Source organism: Canis lupus, chromosome 24 (assembly GCF_011100685.1).
Source record: "Canis lupus familiaris isolate Mischka breed German Shepherd chromosome 24, alternate assembly UU_Cfam_GSD_1.0, whole genome shotgun sequence".
Taxonomy (NCBI): Eukaryota; Metazoa; Chordata; class Mammalia; order Carnivora; family Canidae; genus Canis; species Canis lupus.
The window spans coordinates 3,461,489-3,485,909 of record NC_049245.1 but is presented as its reverse complement, the minus strand read 5'-3'; the positions used below and the strand labels follow the sequence as shown (position 1 = coordinate 3,485,909).

At 40.2% G+C, this 24,421-nt stretch overlaps 2 protein-coding genes across 12 annotated transcripts in view; both read left to right on the top strand.

Annotated features, from left to right (window-relative positions):
* The window catches only part of CFAP61 (cilia and flagella associated protein 61), a 275,980-nt gene that overhangs the window by 193,938 nt on the left and 57,621 nt on the right, over nucleotides 1–24,421 (top strand). For all 11 annotated transcript variants that reach the window (XM_038571435.1, XM_038571437.1, XM_038571436.1 and 8 more), the window contains 3 exons: nucleotides 10,087–10,379; nucleotides 18,754–19,081; nucleotides 20,492–20,583. In XM_038571435.1, the coding sequence (XP_038427363.1) occupies nucleotides 10,087–10,379; nucleotides 18,754–19,081; nucleotides 20,492–20,583 (713 nt within the window). The remainder of the gene's footprint in view (nucleotides 1–10,086; nucleotides 10,380–18,753; nucleotides 19,082–20,491; nucleotides 20,584–24,421) is intronic.
* LOC119877458 (ubiquitin-conjugating enzyme E2 R2-like) lies at nucleotides 5,822–8,369 on the top strand. Its single transcript, XM_038571388.1, is given in 3 exon segments — nucleotides 5,822–6,056; nucleotides 6,059–6,711; nucleotides 8,250–8,369. Coding segments are annotated over 3 exon segments (1,008 nt in total).

The window sequence follows — 24,421 nt, the reverse complement described above, 5'->3', positions numbered from 1 at the left end:
TCAACTCTGTGTGGTGCTTCTTTTCCAATGACTTTTCATATAAGAAAAGTTAGGAAGAAAAATGTTAACCTCCTGCTTGAAGGAAGCTCTTTCTCTTTGTAGCTTTTCCACAATTAGAGTCCTATCAAACTTGAATTTAATTAGTCCCATTCCAGATCATATCTTCCTCATATGGGTTGCTGTGAGGACTATATTTCATGCCCAACTCAGGACAGTGTGCCACACATAGTAAGAGTTCAGTAATACAGGCTGCCATCTGCATTATCGTTACTACTGCTAGGTGCCACGAAGTTGTTGCCCTGCACTGAGGGTTACCCAGAGTGTAGTCTCAGCCCCTGATAATAGCACAGTCTAGGACACAGTCTACACAAAAAATGGGAGATCCGCGTATACCAGGGATCGACCCAGCTGTAGTGAGACACAGGGTCCTTCACGAGAGCCCTAGAACAGCAGTTTGGAGAAAGAGGACTGAGTTCAGCCTTAAAGAACAGCAGGGTAACTAAACAGAGAGACAAGCTGGGGGAGTGGGAATTGTCCCGGACAGACCCTTAGAGGGCAGCAGGTGGAGGACAGCAGGGCCCAGCTGGTTTAACTGATTACTTTTTTAGAGGTTAGGGAGCTAGTGAAGGGGGATAACCAGTGCACATGACAGCACTTGAGGAAGGTGAACCTCCTGTCTGTGGCACCCATCGGGTAGAGAGAAAGCCATCCAGAAGGAACAGGTGGGAGAAGACTGTGTAGCCCGCTGAAGGTGGGTGGGCCGTGCATGCAGGTGAGGGCTGCTGCCGCCACTTCTAGCTCATATTCAGATCAGTTATGGGATGATGGGACCTGAAGCTAGAAACTAGAATCCTGGCACTTCATGAAGAACCAGCAGGACTGCACTCTTGTACACACTGCCATCGCTCCGCCTGCCAGCTCTTGCTTCCTCTTCTTGTCACTGTAATGACACAGGGAAGAATGTGGACATCTTTCATGATAGTTGGCTTTTGCTCCCTGGGTGCTCATCTCCTCCTTTCTCAATAGTTCAGGGTGGGGCTGGCGAGAGAGGGCTGACAACAGGACCCTTCCTACAAAAGTCGGAGAAAAAAAATCTCCTGTGTCTCAGTGGCTGTGACTGGGTCACATGTCCATCCTGGAATCCCACATCGGATCCTGGGACACACCAGGCTTGACTTGGTTGAAGTACCAGGACATGAGGGGTGGGGCTTGTTTGTTGAGGATGGTAAAGGGATTGTTCTAGAAAGACAGGTGAATGCTGGGTAGCAGAAGCAATGGATGGTAAGTAGGAGAGGTCAGCTCTGGAATTTCTACCCATTGAAACTACAGATACAGCATCCCCACTGCCCGCAGCACCCCCCATCCATAGGTTGCTTTATCCTGCCTGCCTCCACTTCCAAAGGAGAAATGGTTGATCTGTGATGGAATTAGCCCAGTCTGAAGGAAATTGTTTTCTGGGCTCTAGAGTTGGATAGGTTTATAGATGTAAATTATCCTAAACTATTAGAACTGCTCCAGTGTTGTTGAGAATAGGTGACATCACCAGCTCAAATGCTGCTTTCAACTGCAAACAAAACCTGCAGGTTTCCGCCAGGGGTTTCAGATGGAACCCAGCAACCTAATACATTACAACAGTTTATGGCATTAATTGAAACTAATTGAAATTCATCTGCTATTACCTCTGTACTTTCCATGAAAATGAAAAGTAAGATGAAAGTAAAGTAAAAAAAATAAATAAATAAAACGCCCTTAATGGCCCAAAATGGATCAATTATTTTCATCTTTAGCTAAATACAGTTTACTGCCTTATTAAAAGCATGTTTGTTAGGAAAAGTATAACATTAAAATTCCAATGCATGAATCACCGAGCAAAGGCTTTGTTATGTTATATTGAATATGATCTTCCCTTTTTATTTGGCAGAGCAAAATGAGACAGGTCAGGCTTGGGTCATGGAAATCTTATGCTTTGACTAATAAAAAATAAAAACATTCTCTCATCTATTTATAGACATTATATGTTTTTTACATGAATGTTTATTTCATAATTTACTAATATTCTATGATATCTATTTTAAATTCTTTCATTATCTAGTTATTTGCTAAAGTTAATTATATAGATTAAATGCCAATTAGAAATATGTTACATGTCCATTTGCAAATATAGTGTAGTTGTATTAGCACTCTGAAACCAGACTCGGCAGGTCTGAGTTCTGCTGAACCACCTACTTGCTGTGTGACCTGGAGCTAGATCCTTAGCCAATCTGTCCTTAGTTTTCTGGAGAGCATAGTAAAACATATCTCTTGGGCCTGTTCTGAGGATGAATGAGGTCATAGATAATTACTCTATGTCTCTTTTGAAGTGGAAAAAAGGAAATATAATTCTTCATTAAAATCCAATGGAATATATAAATATACATAGACATAATTAAAATACATAAATTATAAAATATAGCATATAGTTTTTGTTTTATCTGGCCTTAAACATATACTAACTAGGAAGAAAAATTCATATTAATATCAATGTGCATAAATTTTGGATTGATTTCTTCTACAGACTGCATCATACATTGAGGTGTGATTTCATGGCCGGACTACCAAATCCAGAAATCCCTTCCTTTTCTTCATTTCACTAGATGGTTTTCATCCTGGAGAATCCTTCATCTTTAGAGTATTGAGCATGATAGTGAAATACATACTTTCTAGGGGGTTAAAATTAAAGCACTCAATTCAAAAGAATAAAATACTTTTTTAGCATCTACTAAAAAATTATTTAAAGGTTGTTCCATCACTCTTAGAGCAAATCCATATCTAAAAAATTTGAAACCATATTTTGTTTTTTGAACTTAACAGGGAGGTCACCTTAAGCATTTCATTTCTCTAAAGCCATGGTACTTTTATTTATTTTTAAATCTTTTATTTATTTATTCATGAGAGACACAGAGAGATAGGCAGAGGGAGAAGCAGGCTCCATGTAGGGAGCCTGATGTGGGACTTGATCTCGGGACTCCAGGATCACACCCTGGGCCAAAGGCAGGTGCTAAACCGCTGAGCCACCCAGGTGTCCTGGTACTTTCAAATAATAGTAAATTTTGGGGGTGCTTGGCTGGCTCAGTTGGTTAAGTGTCCAACTCTTGATTTCAGCTCAGGTCATGATCTCATCATCATGAGATTGAGCCCCACATCAAGCCCCACACTAGGCTCAGATCTCAGCGGGGAGTCTGCTTGAGATTCTCTCCTTCTCTCTCTGCTCCTCCCTGCTCTGCACAGTCTCTCAAATGAATAAATAAATCTTTTAAAAAATAAATAAATATTAGTAAATTTTGTAGCCTCTGAAACTTATTTATCTCCTCCAGGAACTGGGATGATGGAACTGGCCTCATTTCCCCTCTGATTAAGATAAATTGAAGAACCTCCTAAATCTGGGTCCATTATGATAGTTGAAATGTTAGAGGGTCTTTGCCTTACTTTGGTGGTCACAATCAAAGTTGCTAGTGTTTTCATTTATATCTTCAAAGAGCACGTATCAAAAAGCAAGAAGATCACCTTTCCATTTCTGCCAACATTTTAAATGACAAATCTTAGTGCTTTTTTGATCTGAGATGGAGAATTGACAGCTTGCAGAGGGTGATTTGAGACCTCACTGCCCCCCCTTCTCCCCAGTTGGGCTGTCAACACTGAAACCCCTCTCTCCTGTTGGCAGCTGCCTTGCACATTTCACCAGGAGGGTTGCTGCAGGTTAGCCATGAGGGAATGAGTGAGTGCTCCCCTTGCCAACCTTCATTTCTGGAGCTTTCATATGGTCCTCTCTGTAATGATGCCTTCCTTGTGATCTGCTTCCCATTTCAGATCTGTAATCTTAGTAATGCATAATTTATTCCCTAAAAGGAGCAACCAAGATTGGCCTACCATAAAAACTGCTCTGATTGTATTCTATTACCGTTTATTGAAAATTCACCCAGACTGCTCTAATCATCAGTTACCGTTTGCCATTTCAAAGCAGGGTAGCCCACTGTGGTACCTCTGTCACCTATCCGATCAAGTGCAAAAACAGGTCATTTCTTATCCTTAGATTAACTGAGCTTTGGAGAAGACAGTGCCGAGATTTTCTAGCATAAAACTGATAAGCAGGGGAAGTCCCCAGCTTTCCCACTCTATTTGCATCATCTATGTGTAGAAAAGTCAAAAGAATATATATGATATCCCAGTTATGTGAAGGAGGGCCCTGCAATGTGTTACCCTCCTTATAACCATTTGCAGAGACTCCATGAGTCATAAAGAACCTACATCATGGAAATATGTCGATTAAAGTAAATCTTTGGCTAACTAAAGTTGTCTGGCGTTAAAAGCATGCCATACATGAATATGTATCAGGGGTCCCACATAACCGGGGGCTGGCTCACCCTGTCTGTTCAGTTGTCAGGGTGTTCAGCACCCACAGAACCCCATCTACCGCATCTTATCTCATACATTCTGGCTATGATAAAGCTGTCAGACCCAATATCTCCCTGAGGCAAAGCCCTTTCTTCTGTTACTATTCATGGCTGAGTTCACCCATCCTCTCCCCTCAGCCTGGAAACCACTTTGTTTCACCTACTTTTAAACTCTCTTCTCACCTACCCAGTGGTTGAAGAAATCTGTATCTCCAAGGCTTTCTCTGTTCTTCTGTCTCTCTGCCCCCTCTGTTTTCTCTCTACATTTCCTTTTTCCCCATCTTCTTTCTTTGATTCAGCTAAAAATTGACCCAACTGTCACAACATGATAGTTATACAAGGGTTAACTTTCTCATAAATCATTCTCATTTCCTTGGGTTTAAGCGCGTACCAATATGGCAGAAGTATTACTTCATGCCATTGTGTGGTAGGCACACGCAATTTTGGTTACATTTAGGATTAGGTAGGATTTTGTGGGCCTTAATTGGAAACCTAATAACCAAATCTAACATTGTGAAGGGGAACATGCTTCTGTCTTAAAAATCTCAGGTATACAGCTTATCTTATGGTTGGATGAAGTAGCGCCAACATTATAGTGAATACCAAGTAGAAATATGTAGTAGGAAAATCTGGCCGCAAAAATTAAAGCCCAATTAACTTACGGTCAACTGTATGATAAAACCTCAAACATTCATCTATGTGTGCAGTCAGGAAACATTTTATTACACCCATAGTAGGCTAGGTACTATGCAAGGTTCCAGGGATAACATGGCAGGCAGGGCAAACTTGAAGTCATCTCACAGATAATCTTAGGCATGTAGACAGGGATGTGATGAAGGCAGGGAAGAAAGGTAGAGACAAGACTACCATGGGCGTCCTGGGGCTTCACCTGGCTGGAGGCTGGAATGTCTGCTTAGATCAAGGCACAACCACAGGCTGTAGTAAGGTCTTGACCCAAGGGCTTCGAAAGTACTTGTTCTATCCCATCTGTGCTAGAAAATTATTTTGACAAATATAAGTAACCATATTTTTGTGTCTAGGTTGTTTTGTCCTGAAATAAATTAAAAATCAAAATCTTTGTCTACTAGTTTTATTCTGGGGGAGGCCCCAAAATATAAGACTTTGCTTAGCCTATGAATGATTTCCATGGTTATCTTTTTGCTGTTAGCTTATCAAAAAATTATTTGCCGAGTGTGAGGAAAAAGGCCTGGCCCGCGTCATGTGTGAGGAGGACCCAGGCCGGCCCACGGGCCGTCTGGGGCCTGGTCCGGCCCGCGTGGTGTGTGAAGACAGGGGCCCGGTGCGGCCCGGCGGAGGGCGAGCTCAGGGGAGGGGCCTCGTCCGGCCGGGCCGGTGCAAGAGGACTGGGGCTCCAGCCCCGTGCCGCTACGATGGCCCAGCAGCAGATGACCAGCTCGCAGAAGGCCCTGATTCTCGAGCTGAAATCCCTGCAGGAGGAGCCGGTGGAGGGCTGCCGGATCACCCTGGTGGATGAGTCCTACCTCTACAACTGGGAGGTTGCCATCTTCAGACCCCCCAACACCCTCTACGAAGGCGGCTACTTCAAGGCACACATTAAATTTCCTATTGACTACCCATATTCACCACCTACCTTCAGATTCTTGACCAAATGTGGCACCCCAACATTTATGAGAATGGAGATGTATGCATTTCGATTCTTCATCCACCTGTAGATGACCCACAGAGTGGAGAACTGCCCTCTGAAAGGTGGAATCCTACTCAGAATGTCAGGACTATTCTGTTAAATGTAATCTCATTGCTCAATGAGCCCAACACCTTCTCCCCAGCCAATGTGGATGCTTTGGTTATGTTCAGGAAATGGAGGGACAGTAAAGGAAAAGACAGAGAATATGCTGAAATCATTAGGAAACAGGTTTCAGCCACTAAAGCCGAAGCAGAAAAAGATGGAGTGAAGGTCCCCACTAGCCTGGTGGAATACTGCATCAAAACTAAAGTGCCTTCCAATGACAACAGCTCAGATTTGCTTTATGACAACTTGTACGAGGGTGACATCGATGATGAAGATGAGGAGGAAGATGCCGACTGCTATGATGATGATGATTCTGGGAATGAGGAGTCCTTCAGTGCCCCATACTGCCCTGCCGACTCAGGCCAAAGGGAGGGGAGCAAGTGGGGACCTAGCGGTGGCCCCTCAGCAAAAAACCTATCACTGGGGGTGGGAAAAACAAACATGGCTCCTCCTGACTCTCCTTATGGATCTCAGTTTGCTTCTTTTTATGGACCTCTTAATAGAGAGAAAGTAATCCTCCACAGAATGTCTGAATTCTTGCATTCTTTATCCTTCCATCACTATATTGATTTTTTTTTTTCCTTCTTTAAACCCAAACTCTTGCCTCACTTCGTCTCTACAGAGTGTTCACAGCAAAACACGTTTGGTCTGTTTTTAGATTCTTGAAGAATTAAATAGTCTTTCATCGAGACATTTAATGTGTTTAAAGCTGGGAACTCATTTTCCAATGAGTTCACAAATGCTGCATATGCTGAGTAGCAAAAGAAAATGGAAAAAATATATATAAAACCCCCACAAAACAAACATTTTTAAAAAAATTTGCCAAGGTTTAGCTGCTCATTTACATTAGTGTGTGTGCATTCAATCAGCCCCATGGTGGTGAATTTTATTTCCTTTCCCTTCTTAAGGCTGGGATACAGTGGGCGTCAGGGACTTTGTGCTATAAGCCTGATAAAATGTGTTCTCTAAGGGCACAGAGCCCCTTCAGCCTCCAGGAAATCATCCTAACACAGGGGGCCTCAGCTACTCTAAGGAGAAAAGATCAGATTTTGTTTTTTGAAATCGATTGGGATCTAAAGCCTGAAATAAATATTCATACTTTACATAGAAAAAAAATTATTTGCCAGGCATTTGAGTGAAGCCAGTGTTATTGGTAACAGCTCTAAATGTTATTGTTTTTCTTGTTTGAGTACAATTGATACACAAAATGTTACATTAGTTTCAGGGTTACAACATAGAGATTCACAACTCTATACCTTATGCTATTATTACTGATGATGATGAAAGTAATAATGCAATAATAGATGGTGTAGCAAAGTGCCTGGCTTTGTGCCTGGTGTGTAGGAGTCACAAGATAAACATGAGTGGACTCTAAAAATTCTTTACAAAGTAGAGTGAAAAATGATATAGAAAGATCTCACAATTGCACAAATATCTTGGAAAGAATAATCCCCCTGAGAGTGCAAATATTTAAAGATTTTACTTTTTAAAGTAATCTCTACACCTAATGTGATGCTCGAACCCACAACCCTGAGAACAAGATTTGTGTACTCTGCTGACTGAGTCAGCCAGGTACCCCAAAAGTGCAAGCATTTGAAAGGCAAGAGATGGAACTGGCAAAGCTGACTCTGTCACATGGGGTTTTGTTATATTTGTGAAGGGATGTGGTTTGACCTGTGATGTATTTTTATTTATGTTGTACAAAATTATATTAAAATGAGACTCTACTATATTCTGTGGGTATTGAGAGGAATATATGTAAGTAATTTTATAAAACACGTTTCAATGAAAACTTTTAGATGGCATTACATAAGCATTTATTTACTATGACCAGTATGACTGTAATAGTTTGGACTATTGTTTGGCAAATATCCACACCCTTTCCCCTCCTACAGTGGGCAGAGTATGCACCTCACTCCTTTGATCGTGTGGATGGCCGTGTGACTTGCTTTGCTCAGTGGAATGTTAGTGGACCCACTGCAAGGAGAGGCTTGAAAAGTGAGACGTTGCTCTTGCCCTCCTGTCCTCCTGCACCTTTCCATAAATAGAACGTGCCTCAGGTATCTCTTGGTCCAAGGAGGATGCAAGATACATGGTGCAAACCTGATACCAACCACAATGTGGAGCTGGTTGGGCTGACGTCAGCCAGCCTGCAGATGTGCAAGTGAAAAACATTGTCTTCTTCAGCTGCTTACAATCTGTGGGCAATCCTTGCTAGACAGTATCCAGCAACATTGCATGGCCCTGGGTCCCCTGAGCCTATAATGAAAAAAGCCCATCTCACAGTATAGTTACTAAAACCTAACATAAAGAGACTGAAAAAATATTCAAATCTGAGTTGTGTGGAGGCCTAAACACTCAAATTTGTTTCTCTGAAAATGAATGTTGTTTTGACATGCTTATTTTAAAAGGGCAGAAGACCTCGAACCTTTGACAGTTTCAGGTTCAAGTTTTGGCTTTCCTGGCAGGCTGATTCTTTGTTGTGCCAGACAGCTAATATTCATGTTTCACAGCAGGTGGAAGCCTCAATAATTTAAGCAAAATGTTGGCTCTTTCAGCCAAGGAAAATGCAGCCCACCGAGGAATGTTGCATTAGAGCATCTGAATAGAAGGAATCATAGCCACAAAATTAGAGGATCTAAGTGAAGACAGGAAGAAAGGACCCCACTCCCTGGCTTCTATGCCTTCTTGTCATTCCGTGTTTGAGCAACAGGCAGTATGGGAGAACTTTCTAGATGCTGTTACCCTCAAAGAAGCAATCTGAAAGTTATCCTAGTTCCTTCTTTTCTCTAAGCAAGTAAGACAAGCCATTACATTCTTTCAGTTTTGGATGGAAATAGATTTTTGCATCTTTTATCCAACCAAATTGAATAAATACACTTACCATTTATTTTGCCTTGTAAAATTTATCTTAATACGATTTCATAAATGAGGAAAAAAAGATTTTCAATGAATCATTTTGTCGTAAAATTGTTACATGTTGCCCGACAAGTGAGTCTACAGCAGTTCCTTTGTAAAAAGGTAAAAATGCCAATTCAAAATAGCATATACATAGCATGTAATACATTTCACTCATTTGATAGTTTGATCTTAAAACTGATGAAATTAGTGGAATAACATATGTAATTACCTCTGTAGTATTTTTTAAAATATAAATATGTAGTTTAGATTGTTACCATCTAAATGCTCTTACACAGGGAAATTTTTCAAGATTATGTTGCGATTTCATTCTTATGACTGAAAGAATACCCTGCAGTCCCTTTTGCCTAGTCTTGACACCTTACTTCTAAAAATCAGATTATGAATCTTCATAAAATTATCCTTTGAAAGGTAGAATGTTCTAGTCTTTAGTTCTCAAAAAGGGAAGGAGTTCTTTGAAATCAACCCAGTTCAACACTTAAATACTTAAAACATCTGTACCATCACAGCCATGACTATGTGGGTTTGTTGGTGTGTTTTTTTTTTTTTAAACCAGTGTCCTTTTTTCATCGCTTAGGAAAAATTTGCAGATACTGCAAACTTTAGTATTTTTTTTTTCCTTAAGTGTAATGACTAGGGAACCGAAACAAGATAAAATGTTTTATTCCAGATGGTTCCATTGAGCATAATTTCAACTTTCAAATTACAGGCCAGTAGATGAATGTCCTATTTCTGTATTAAAAGTACTTGACTTACTTTGTGGGATGTTTTGTGCCAATTCTTTACTAAATTATCTTTTGGTCATCGTTGCTAGGTAACACTGCTGGCTTCCAGCAGCTGAAAGGAGGAGGAGGTTATAGGGAACAATTTGGCATTATTAGCATTTGACTAAGAAGGTTGTTGGGTGTTGGGTTTTGTTTGTTTGTTTTTTCAACCGTGTATCTCAGCATTTACCCCCTGTTCCAGGGAATATAATTGTCTATGGGAATACAATTGACACTTACACCACAGTGGAGACACTCTTAAACGTCGGTGTGAGGGGCTCCTACATCCACCTGGTACAGCCCCCGCCCACTTCCACCGTCACCTGCATCAACAACTACTCAGTGGAAAGCGCGGTGGAGGACGCGCTCAGAGCCGTGGGGGTGACCATCCACCGAGACGCGCTCCTGGCTCAGTGGAACGACGGCAGGTACCCGGACCCCATTCAGAGCGCTTGCTTCACCACGCCCACCAAGCCTTTCAGACTCACCTGCTGCGTAAGTCAGTCCCCAGGAGCTTCACTCCCACTTGTGGAGAGCAATCACCTGCTCCCTGCTCACCTGCCCTGCTCACCTCCCCGGGGACTTCGGGTCTGAGAGATGGCGGCAGGGGGATTTCTAGCTACAGGTTTTGGCTCTTGTTTTCTACCAGTTCAGAGGACCTATTGCTGAGGGACAAGCCACCCCAAACTTAGCAGCCTAAAACATGAATGATTTATTTATTCATTATTTTATCTCTGGTCCTAGGGTTTTGAGGGGGGCCAGCCGGGCAGTTCTCACTTGAGGTCCCTTATGGGGCTGAAGTCAGACTGTGGGTGGAGCTGGAGTCATCTTCATCCCCATGTCTGGCTTTTGATGCTAGATCAGCTGCAGCTGAGATTTTGTCCAGAACACTTCATCTTGGCAGGGTGACCCGGTTCTAAGAGTGAGGGGGAAAGAGAGGAAGAGTGAGAGAGAGACTGTTTCACCTGCCTATATCCAAGGGGAAGAGAAGTAGACCCTGCCTGTCCCTGGAAGGAGTGTCAAAGGTTTGATGAGCACTAACGTTGACAGAGTCCTCGCCATGCTGCAGGCACCACGCTGCATGCTCGCAGTACAGGGTCACCTGTAACAACAGCTCTGTAAAGGAGAGCATCCCCATTTTACAGATGAGAATGCTCTAACTCCAAATCAGTGGTATTCTGGGCTCTCAACCCAGTTCAGAAGAGCCCCAAAGTCTGTGCTGCTGCTAACTTTCTAAGACTCTGGAAACAGCAATAGGGGTTCCTCCCCCATGGAATAGAGACTTGGAAGACCTCTCTTTCTCTCACTTTCCCTCTCTCTCCTATCTATCATCTATCTATCTATCTATCTATCTATCTATCTATCTATCTATCTATCTATGTGTTCTCTCTCTCTCTCTCTCTCTCTCTCTCTCTCTCTATATATATATATATATATATATATATCTTTGGAGAAAAGAACTTTTTTCTCCGGTTATATAATAGCTTGACTTACAACCTGTGCCCTCAGATTTGCCAGTTCAGGAGATGAGCAGAAGCCAGCAGTGGATGAGAGAGGGATGGGGCCAGTCAATCTAGCAGAGAAGAGGGGAGTCTGAGTTTGGTGTGAGTATGGAGCTGCGTATGTAGGTCAAAAGCATATGCTATTGGTGTGGTAAAGAATGCTAGCAGCATTTAGTGGGCACACTGGTTTGGGGAGGTCAGTGGGGGCTCATAGCAATCCCTTACCTAAGTCAGGTCTTCTGACTCAAGTGCCCCCACAGGTAAATGATAGTGATCCTCATTCCCCTCACCCCCACCCCACAGTCTAGACAGGAGATCAAAGCAGAACCACCACCACCAAAGAGTCTTCTCTGGAATCCTTCAATTTATCTTGATAATCTATGGAAATTTTGCATTCTGCTCCTTCATATATGCGTTTATTCATTCATTTAACAAATATTCATTGACTATCTGCTAGGTCTTAGGCTCTGTCCTAAGTATGAGGGACATATCAGTGAAAAAAACAGAAACAGTTCATCTTATTTTAATGTAGAAGTGACATGTCACAGTACCTATTTAAGAAGAATCAAAATGTCTTCACCCAAATTTTCTCCCCAAAATGATGATCCTGGAAGGTGTGCCAAGCTTATCCTGGAGAACTTCTGGAGCTAAACACATACCCTAAGTAGGAAGCAGAGGTATGAGAAAACCTCCCCCTAGTAACCAGTTGAATGCAGGTTTTCTAGAGCCCCCTCTGGCCTTTATTTCCCTGTTTAGATCAAAATTGAAATCATGGCAAAGACATTTTGCAAATACTCTCAACTGCCTTGGATCTAACACACCTTCCTGTTGAAACTCCATCCTAAAGCAATTAAGTCTCCTGCTTCCCCAACTGTGTTCTTCTCCACAAGGAATGGCCATGTGGTAGCCCTGGCTGCTCACTGACCCTCTCTGGTGTTTGGCCAACAATAGATACTGGCAGGAGATTAGATACAGGAAGAAGGAAGAAGTCAGGGGATTTTTCCCCTCTGCTTTGAGGAGCATCTCTGTCAGGGAATTAGGAAACTTTTGGTGGGGGTGAATACATTCATTATCTTGACTGTGGTCACAGTGTTGTGGGTTGAATTATGCCTACCCCAAAGATATGGTCCTAATCCCCAGTACCTATGAATGTGACCTCATTTGGAAATAGGATCATGTTAGATCTTATCAACTGAAGAGAAGGTCATACTGGATTGGGGAGAGCCCTAAATGTAATGATGGGTGCTTATTCATGGAAAGAAAGGTTTGATTCAGAAGAGACACTTGGGGAAAGAGGCCATATGATGAAATGGCATCAGCTATGAGTCATGGAGCAGCAAGGATTGCTGGTGACCACCAGACACTAGGATGAAACAAGGAAGGAGTCTTCCCTAGAGCTTCAAGAGGGAGCATGGTCATGGCAACATCATGACTTTAGATATCTCCAGAACTGTGAGAGAATAAATTTCTGTTGTTTTGAGCCACCCAGCAGCTGTGTGGTACTTTATTGTAGCAGGACAGGCAAACTAAAAGTGGTGTCACAAGCATATGTACCTGCTTAAGCTAACGTTTTTATAACTGGCATCATACATTATATACTAGTTTATATCTGGTCAGTGCAATGGCATTGAGATTCATCCATATTATTCCGTTTGTCACTGGTTCATTCCTTTTCATTGGTGAGTAGTATTCCATTGTATAGCTGTATCACATTTGGTTTATCCATTCAGTTGCTATGTACATTCTCGAATGCATCTTTGTGTCGGCACACTTTCACTTCTTGTAGCTGTACATCCAAAGAATGGCTAGGTCATATGGTCAGTGAATGTTTACCTTTTCAAGAAGCTGCCATGCTGCTTTCTAAAGTAGCAGTGTCATTTCATATTTCTACCAGCAATGGATGAGAGTTTCAGTTGCTCTATTCTTTCAAGGACTTGGTATTATCAGTCTTTCTCATTTTAGTAATTCTAGTGGGCATGACATGATGTATCATTGTGTTTTTAATTTGTGATTTCCTGATGATTAATGATATTGAGCATCTTTTCATGTGCTTATTGGCCATTAGTCTATCTTCCTTTGTGCAGTATCTGAGCTATTATAAATGGGTTTGTAAATTTTGTTTTCCAACTGATCGCTACTAGTATACAAAATGCAGTTGATTTTGTATATAAACATTGTATCCTGAGTCATTGCTAAATTCACTTTTTAGTTCCAATAATTGCTTTCTAGATCCAATTAAATATACCAGTGGCAAGTAGGAACTGTTTTACTTGTTTCCCATGTTTAGATCTTTTATTTAATTTACTTGCTTATTCTGCTGGCTAGAACTCCAGTGAAATGTTGACTGGAAGTGCAGGAAATGGACATTCTTTCCTTTTTCCATATCTCAGATGATAACTTTAGGCCTTCACCCCTTTATATGAGGTTACCGGTATAGTTTTCTTTAGTGCCTTTTATCTGACTGAGGAATTAACCTTTCATTCTTAGTTTGCTCAGAAAATTTATCATGAATAGCAATTGAATTTTGTCAAATATTTTTTCTTGTCTATTAAAAAAGATCATATTCTTTTCTCCTTAATACTATTGACAAGATGAATTACATGGATTGAATTTCAAATTGTTCAGCAAACCTTACATTTCTGGAATAAACCCTGGTCATTCACGATTTATTATCCTTCTATATATTGTTGATTTGATTTGCTAATGTTTAAAGAACTTTTGAAACTGTTTTACAACTATATTCATGAGGGTTCTTGATCTGTAGTTTCCTGGTTTGTGTAATATCCTTATAAGTTTTCAGTATTTGGGCAATTCTGGCCTCATAAAATAATTTAGGCAATGTTTCCCCCTCCTCTGTTTTCTGAAAAAGTTTGTGAAAGATTGTTATTATTTTTTCCTCAAATGTTTGACAGAATTAACCAATGAAACCATCTGGGACTGGAGTTCATGTTATGGGAAGATTTCTGATGAATTCAATTTCCTCATTAGCTCTAAGGCTACTCAGATTTTCTGCTTCTTCATATGTCAATTTTGGTTATTGTATTTTTCAAGAAATTCATCCATTTCATTTAAAGTGGTTAAATGTTGGCATTAAGTTGTTCATATGCTCTCGTATTATCTATGTAAGGTCTAAAATCTGTAGCATAGCCTGTATTTCATTTCTGGTATTGGAGAATTGCTTTCAATCTCTCTTTCCCTGCCAAACTGATGAGAGAGGAGTGAGACCCAGAACTGTCTAAAGTTTTCTGTCTAGCTAGATGTTTGCTGACTTTATTAACCCTTTTCAAAGAACCAGCTTTCAAATCTATTAATTTTCTTTTGTCTCAATTATTTTCTTCTGCTTGCTCTGGATTTCCTTTGCCCTTTATTAGTTCCTTAATGTATAACCTTAAGCCATTATTTATATATATACACATTTAAAGCTAATTTCTTTTGTGTTGCCTGTATCATATAAGTTTTAATATGTTGAACATTCATTATCATTTAGCTCAAAAATATTTTCTAATCTCCCTATCATTTCTTTTTTGACCCTTGGATAATCTAGAAGTGTGGTGTTCTTAGATGTCATATTTTTATTGCTTTCTCATTTAATATCATTGTGGTCAGAGATATATTCTTTATGATTTTAATCCTTTAAGATTTATTGAGACTTGTTTTATATCCAAGCATAAACATATAAAGAATATGTAGTTTGCCATTGTTGAACGTAGGGTACATAGCAATTTTTTAAATTGAAGTATAGCAGGCACACAGTGTTACATTAGTTTCAGGTGTTTCAGGTGTAGTTATACAGTGATTCCACGTGTAAGTTACAATTCGTTCAGTGTGGCTGATTGATGTTTGAATCTTCTTTGTCTTTACTGATAGTTTTTGGTCTCGTTCTATCAATTGCCAAGAGAGAGACATTAAAATCTCTTACTATTATTGTGGGATTTTCTATTTCTCCCTTTAATTCTGTTACTTTTTGCTTTATCTTTTTGAGGCTCTGTTATTAAAAACATGAACATTTGTAATTGTTATGTCTGCCTCATTAATTGTCCTTTTTATTGTTATGAAACATGCCCCTTTATCTCTAATAATATCCCTTATTTTAAGGTTCACTTTATCTGATATCCTTCTTATGTTTACTGTTTGCATGGTTTATTTTTTCCATCTATTTACTTTCTGTGTCTGTATATTCAGTGTCTCTTATAGGTATCATAAAGTAGATTTTGTTAGTATTTTTATTGCTGCATAACAAGTTATGACAAACTTAGCAAACTATAATAGCATCCATTTGTTAGCTCATAGTTCTACAAGTTGGAAGTCATGATGTGACTGGCTTCTCTGCCCAAGGACCCTCAAGGCTAAAATCATAGTGTTGGTCAGGCTGCAGAAGCTTGACTCTGTGGTTGAATTTAATTTATTGCAGCTGAGGACCCAAGGTCCCTGTTTGCTTGCTGTTCAGACAAGGTTCACTCTCTGTTCCGAGAGACCATCCACATTCCTTGCCACATGGCTTTTTTTGTCAAGCCAGAACAGAGTGTTTTTCGTGTCAAATTCCCCTCACACTTCAAATCTTCTTTGGGAAAAATCTACTGTCGTTAATGGCTTACCTGAATAGGTCAGAACCACAGAGAATATCTTAAAGTCAGCTATGCCATAGTTCTATCAGGGTGTGACCTCCCATCACAGTCCCATTTCATGCTCATACTCAAAGGGAGGGGTGGGAATCTTGGAGACAAGCTTAGAAATCTACCTACCACATGCTCTTTTATTCTTTCTGCATTTTAATTGCTTAGGCCACAAGTGTTTAATGTAATTATTTATATGGCTAGCTTTAGGTCTACCATTTTGTTATTGGTTTACTGTTTGTGTCCTCTGTTTTTTGTTTTCTAGTCCCCTTTGCCTGCTTTTTAAAAGTTAGAATTATTTTTTAGTATTCCATTTCAATTGGGTTTTGGTGTATATCTTATTTTCTTTTTTAGCAGTTTCCTATGGATTATAATATACATCAGTAATCTTTTACATTCTAGTTAGTGTTGATGTTGTATCATTTCACATAAAATATAAAAACCTTGCAACCGTATAGCTCCCTTCTCCCCACTTTCTGGACATCCTTTTCTGTTATATTTGTCATGTATCTATACACATTGAAAAACCAACAAAAGTATAACTTTTGTTTTAAATAGTCATAAATACTTTAAAGAACTTAAGAAGAAAAATATACTTCTGTATTTACCCACATATTTTCCTATTTTATTGTTCTGCCTTCATTTCTGAAGATCCAGATTTCCATCTGATATAATTTCCTTTCACCCTGATCAACTTTCTTTTTAAAAAAAAGATTTTATTTATTTATTCATGAGAGATAGAGAGAGAGAGAGAGAGAGAGAGAGAGAGGCAGAGACACAGGCAGAGGGAGAAGCAGGCTCCATGCAGGGATCTTGACGTGGGACTCCATCCTGGGTCTCCAGGATCACACCCTGGCTGAAGGTGGCGCTAAGCCGCTGAGCCCTCTGGGCTGCCCCAACCTGAACAACTTTCTATAGCACATACAGTTGCAGGTCTGCTGGCAGTGGTTCTCTAATTTTCCTCTACCTGAAAATAACTTTATTTTACCTTTGTTCTTAAAGGATATTTCTACTGGATATAAAACCATGGCCTGACAGGTTGTTTTTTTTTCCTTTCAGCACTTTGAAGATTTTTTTTTCCATGGTCTTCTGACATTTTTGAGTTCTGATTTTTAAAAAATCTGTCATCATTCAAGCCATTGTTTCCCTATATTTAATGTGTCATGTTCCCCTGGGTGCTTTCAAGATTTTCTCTTAATGTTCAGTTTTCAGTTTATGCTGTGAGTTCCATATTTATTTTGTCTTAAAGCATAGTTTTTCTTGAATTTATCTTATTCAAAGTTCTTCACTCAACTTCTGAATCCATACACTTAACTTTCACTACATTTTGACAAAATCTTGGCCATTATTTTTTTGCCTCATTCTTCTCTCTTCTCTTCCTGGGACTCTAGTTATATATCTGTTAAACTTTTTCTTTTTCTCTCATGAGTCTGTAAGGCCCTATTCATTTGCTTCACTCTCTTTGTTTCTTCTCTCTCTGTTTTTCACATTGAATAATCTCTATTGATGTTAACTTCAAGTTCACTGACTCTTTCCTCTACCATCTTTATTCTTCTGCTAGTGAATAAACTGACTACAATCTATTCTCTTTCCACCAAAATAAGAGAAATTACCTTCATTCTGGTTATTGTTCCAAATTTCTACTGTCCTCCACCATTTATCTCCTTTTAAATGCTCTTTGGAATTCTCAGATAATTGTTTTTATACTTCGACCAGAGTTTATGGTTTTATCAGTGAAAGGATTAGTCTGAGAGGATTATACCATTATACCAGAAGCAGAACTCTTGAGTTGGTATTTTGAACTCACATCAGCACCTTGCTTCCTTCTGCCCAGTGGTAGAGCCTCCTGGGTGCCCACCAGATGCTCCAGCTGGGATATTTACTGAATGACTAATTTCCATGCCAGAGCAGGAAGGCACAAGGTAGGAGCCCAGAGCTGGGAGATACTGAGGCTGATGGGACTCTCCTCCTTACTGAGGTATCCTTCAGGGACAGGATTTCTGGATTTAAAAGGGCAGGAACAAGGGGTGCCTGGGTGACTCAGTTGGTCAAGCAAATGCCTTCAGCCTAGGTCATGATCCAGAATCCTGGGATTGAGACCCTGTTGGGCTCCTTGCTCAGCTGGGAGTCTGCTTGTCCCTTTCCCTCTGCCCTGCTCGTGCTCTCTCTCTCAGTCTCTCCCACTCTCAAATAAATACATAAAATCTTTTTTTTTTAAATGGGGAGCAGAAACAAGGCAATCTGATGACTCAAGACTGGTTGTGGTGACTCCAAGAAGGAACCTGGAGAGACCTAAGTGTTGGACACAGGAAGAAGAAAATAGAGGCTGAGATAGAACTATTTAAAGTGTAGGCAAATGAAGGGAAAGCAATGTCTCTATGGATGTAAATCTCCTTACAGGGAAAAAAAATTACTTTTCTGAGAGATACTCCATCACTTGGCATTCTTCTCTCCAGTGGATATCCAAATTGAGTGATTACAAAAAAAGGTGATACTAGATATCTTAATTTGTTCTTCATACCAAAGACAGACTCTCTCCCTCTGTCTCTCTCGCTCTTTTCACACACACACACCACCACCACCACCACTACCACTACCATCATTATGACATTTTAGTAGATTAAGCATTGTTATTTTTTTGTTTTGGTTTTTTGTATGCCCCCAGTAATAAGGTGCTCTGGAGACTATTCATACTCTTGAGAATGTAAAATGAAGTGTGATAACTGAGTAATAACATGAATGTTTGCTTTGTAGATGTTCTTCAGCTTCTGTGAGAAGAATGTGGATTATGAAACATTTAAAGCACTCAATGATGCATGTCTTGTCTATGATAGCCGACTTGTGATTGATACCAACTTCCACACCAACGACGTAGCCATCAGAGCTGCTGGTTCCCTCACCAAATTCTCCAATAAATATTACTCAAATGAATGGACTCATAGCAGCTTCAGCTCCAAAGAAATTGGCTTCCAGCTGGCAGCAGCTATGCTCAGTCTCTTTGATCCAACCCTTGAGCCTGTGACTGAACCACCAGCTGATCTTGACCGACTCATCCCCATGTACAAGGGAGCCAAGATCCAAGGTGTGTATTAGGTCACCTTCTTTCCTTTGATGAAGCCACTCATTGGATCTGGATCAGCGCTCAGAGCAACCCCCCATGTTTCTCTTAGGCTTGGTAAGGAGGCTTCTCTGTCTCTCAGTGGGTTTGCACAGAGACAGAGGAGGGCTCAGTCTCATTTTTAAGGATTTATTATGGACCTGGCATTTTATCATGGTCCTTTGTATTTTGAGCATGTATTATGGATCACATCATAACTGTGGTCCCCATTTTACAGGTACATGAAGAGAGACTAGGAATAATCAGTAACTTACCCAAAGGTCACTCACAACTGGTTAGTGAGACAATGCCCGACACCATGCTAAACTTTTGTTCTCACTATAAACTTGGAGATAAGGAGACCCTTCCAAATGTCCTAGGCCTTGGCTTCTTATCTAGATGGATAAACTAAACCATTCACAGCTGTAATGGTTGTGAATATAAGGAGATCACTGTACGAGTAATATAGGATTTTTTTTGTGTTTGGCAGATGAGAGATATCTTTGAAAGTAGTGTCTTTGAATGTTGTGGATTTTCTATCACAAAAATGCACATATTTACAAAATTGTAAGTTCATTTCCAGGAGGTTGATGGACCAATCTTTAAAGCCATCATGGACCCTTTAAGGTATCCATGGACCCTAATCCAGTAAACAGAGCATGAACTAAGGAGTCACAAGTCCTACATTCCAGTCCTTGTAATTTCCTACCTAACTAAATGGACTCTGATAAATCCTGCTCTGCTTCTCATTTTGGGTTGAGAACTTAGGAAAGGTAATGACCATGGGAAAAGAAGAGAAGGAATGGGAGTCAAAGAGCAGAGCTATATCAAGCTCATTCTATGGGATAAGCTTGAAATAGTAAGAATTTCATAATGATAATTGTCTAAAGTATTGAATAAGAACTTTGTTGATTTTCCTTAATAATACCCACTTTAATGTTTTGGTTACATAATGAAAGAGTGACAGGGAATGGGATTATCACTGCAACATTTATTTATTTATTTATTTATTTATTTATTTATTTATTTATTTATTTATTTATTTCACTGCAACATTTAAAGCCTCTATAGGTCTTGGTCTGGCTTTGACAGGCATAGATTAGAATGCCAGGGATTATGGGAAATCATAGGACACACAAGATTAGCTTGGCACATCTTCTGGAGCATTGCTGGCTATATTATGGGGTACAATGGCACATTTACATTGATTTTGTTTAATAAAATCAATCTCACAAAGTTTCTTGCTAATACTTGTACTTGGGATAGTTTGAGTAGCATACACCATGGTAAGCATCTCTTTGTCTATGTCTTATGTGCTATATACAAATATATCAACTCCATTACCACTTCATTAACAAGTAAATTAAAATGTGGAAAACTTTCCATTTCCTGTAGGAGGCATTCTTCCTGGTTCTTACCACTATCTGCATATTGCCAAACCTGCCATTCCAACTCCCTTAGAGGTACAAATGGCCCAGCCTAGTTTTGTAAGTATTATTCCTAAATTTCATTTTACTTTCAAATATAACACTTTCTTTACAGGGGGATGAAATTCTTTATTCAGAGTCTTTAGTATAATGTACTGTTCATCAGAAAAGCCACGTGGTAGCCAGCTCCCAAGATGGCCCCGTGATTCTTGCCCCTTGGTATTCATGCCTTTATGTGGTCCCCACCCAAACAGAGTAGGGCTGACCTATGTAGCCAACAGGATATTGTGGAAATGACTGTGTGTGACTTCCAAAGCTAAATCATGGAAGATATTACAACTCTAACTTGTACCCTCCTGGATCATTTGCTGCCATGTTGTAAGGTCAGCCAGGCTGCCCTGTACCAGCCATTAGCAATTTGCCAGTCATGTGAGGGAGCCACCTTGGATGTAAATCCTCCAACCCCAGTCAAGGCTTCAGATGATGTGGCCCCAGCAGACATCTTGACTACAAACTTATGAGAGACTTTGAGCCAGAGTCCCACAACTAAGCTGCTCCTAACTTCTGACTCCCAAGCATCGAGGTAATAGTTTATTGTTGTTTTAAGCCATTAAGTGTTTTTAATAGAATATTTTTTTAGAGCAGGTTTAGCTTCACAGCAAAATTGAGGGGAAAGTACTGACATTTTCCCATGTACCCCCATCCCCATTTACACATAACCTCTTCTGTGATCGACACCCCCACCAGAGTGGCATATTTGTTACAATGGATGAACCTACAATGACACCTCATTGTCACCCGAAGTCCACAGTTTAGAGTTCTCTCTTGGTGTTAAACATTCTGTGGGTTTGGGCAAATGTATAATGAATGGTATGTATCCACCATTATAGTGTCATACAGAGTAGTTTCATGGCTCTAAAGCTCCTATGTGCTCTGCCCATTCATCCGTCCCTCCCCACGACCCTCAGCAACCACTGATCTTTTCATGGTCTCCATTGTTTTTTCTTTTCTAGAATGTCATATAGTTGGAATCATACAGCATGGTTTCAGATTGCTGCTTTCACTGAGAGATGTGCACTGGTTTCCACCATGTCTTCTCATAGCTTGATAGGGAATTTCTTTTTAGTGCTAAATAATTCCATTGCTTGGATGGAATGCAAATTATTTATCCAACCACCTGTTAAAGGACAATAAGTTGCTAAGTTTTGAGGTAATCTGTGATGCTCCAATAGAGCAGTATATGGCAGTATACAAATACATTGTTTAGAGTCTGGGATGTCCATCCAGAACACATTGTTCTCCTGTCCTGCCTGAATTATCCCAGAAGGGCCATCCAGGAAAAGCAAAAGCTGTGGGGTGGGACACCCCCTGGGTTCAACGAAAGTAGAAGGGACACAGTGCAGTTGGTCAGTCAGCAACCTGCTCAGATTAGATCCTCTGGCAGACGGTCCCAACCTGATGTTTGATGTGTCATGTTTGCTTTTTTTTGTCTCTGAGGCAAACACTAGAAGTTGCCTGTTTTCTTATCCTGAGTATTTTTGAGGGTTAATAGGCTTCCCAATGTAAAATAAACGTATTTCCCAGATTTCCATGAGAATAGGGTTGGCCATATGGTGGGTTTTGGCCAATGAGATGTAAGTAGAAGCTTGGAACATTGGAACATTCCTTTAAGGGAGGCAGACTCAAAATGGCATAGGCTATTTGCCTCTCACCTTTCTCCCTTCTGGAAAGCAGAATCCCAGCTCTTCCATGTACTTCCCATGGTCTTTGAACAAATTACCAACTTCTCTGTATTTCTGGTATTATTAGGGATCACATATAAAGTAATAGTGCCTTTAAGGAAAAAAAGAGGTAACCAGTCAGTGGTGGATGTTGTTGTTAATTATAATTCCAGATAAATAATGAAACCAAGTTCTTGCAGGGTAGGATAGATGTATTTAAAACTTATTTCCAGAGGAACTTGTGTGGCTCAGTGGTTGAGCATCTGCCTTTGGCTCAGGTCGTGATCCTGGGGTCCTAGGATCGAGTTCCACATTGGGCGCCCCTCAGGGAGCCTGCTTCTTCCTCTGCCTATGTCTCTGCCTCTCTCTGTGTGTCTCTCATGAATAAATAAATAAAATCTTAAGAAAAAAACCTTATTTCCTTTGGGCTTCTCCCAGAGTCTTTGAGGTATATCCTTTATACATGGTCTGATTCCAGATTTTTCTTACAAATAAAAGATCATAGAGAATAGTGTTTATGGTATCTGTTGCTATGTAACAAAACTGAGCAACATGAAATAGCCATTTGATTCTGCTCACAGATTCGGTGGGTTAGGAATTTGGACAGGACACAGTGGGAATGGCTTGTCTCTGCCCTTTGGTGCCTGGAGCCTCAGCTGAGGAGACTATAAGATTCGTTGTGACTCAGTGGGTGGATCAGAAGGCTTGAACTCACCTGGGCTGGGATGACTCAATCACAGGGAGTGCTGACCGAAGCATCACACCCAGGCTGTCCTGGTCACCTGGGTTTTCTCACAGCACAGCAGCCTCAGAGTAGTCAGACTTCTTATATGATGACTCAGGGCTCCAAGGGCATGTGTCTTCATTAACAAGCTGGAAGCTGCAGGACCTTTTATGACTTATCCTCAATGGTCACACAGTGTCACTCCCCCACTTCATCTGTTGGAATAGTCACAGCCCACCGGGATTCAAGGAGAGAGGACATAGAGCTCATCTCTCAATGAGAAGAGTGTCAAGGTCAAATTGCAGATGAGTATGTGGGATGGGGACAAAATATTAGACTTGGTTTCAGACAGAACCAGATTCTTCAAGAACACTGTGGTTTCCTACATGCAGTGTCATTTATTTATGAACCATGGGCCCTCCCTCTGAATAAAGTCAGAGAAGGTTTTGAATAAAGACCCCCTTAAAAGGGGCTTTTTTTTTAGATAATTAGTTTTAATAAGAATGCAACTTAAATAGATTCTTTGGCTGGTGCTATGACAGTATTTGAACAGGACCCCTGACTTTAATTAACCATTTTGCCAGGTGGGCCTCCTTTTTAATTAGTACAGATTTAAACAGATTTTTATCCATTTTATTCTCCAATAAAAAAAAATGTAGGATGGTTCCATGGCAATCTTTTGGGGTTGGAATTAATTTAAGTAAAATTGTTGCCAAAATGGTCAGACAGTCACCTAAATATAACCAATTGATTGAGAATGGAGCCCATTGAATAATATTTCACTAGAGAAACTGAACTGCTATTCTTATAATAAATGTAGTGCAGATGAATTTTACCAGACTTCTATAGCACTCACTAATTAGAATATTTAAGTAAGAAGATACTTTAGTAATTCATGAGCTTTCTGAGAGGTAACCTGACAAAAAGAAGAAAGGAGACCCCTACATAATAAACTAATTTACAGATTCCAGTCCACATGCTTTGTTGGCTTATACACCACAGAATAAAGAAATTTGTCACAACAAATTCTGCCTTGGATACCATCAAATTTAAAATTGTGTGTTCATCATGAGAGCTGGGGACTTGATTTCTTGCACACCAAGTCTGATTACTCCTGTGTCTTCCATTTGGCATGAATTCCAGAGCCATTTTCCAACCTTTGTCAAAATCATAAAGGAACTCGAAAGGATAATTGTATTCAGGGAAGAAGGAAGAAGGAAAAATACTACACCAGAACCAGTTACTCCACCAAAATCTTAAATTCAAGATCCACATTTCAAAAAAGAAAAAAAATCCACATTTCCTAACAATTTACTAATATACTTAAAATAAAGGAAGCAACTAGACACATCCCAAAGAGTTGGAAAGTGTATGAAATCATCATCATTACCTCAAAACCCCTTACGCGGTGGCAGGGCTAGAAGCTGCCTAAGTTATCATTTAATGGAGTGAT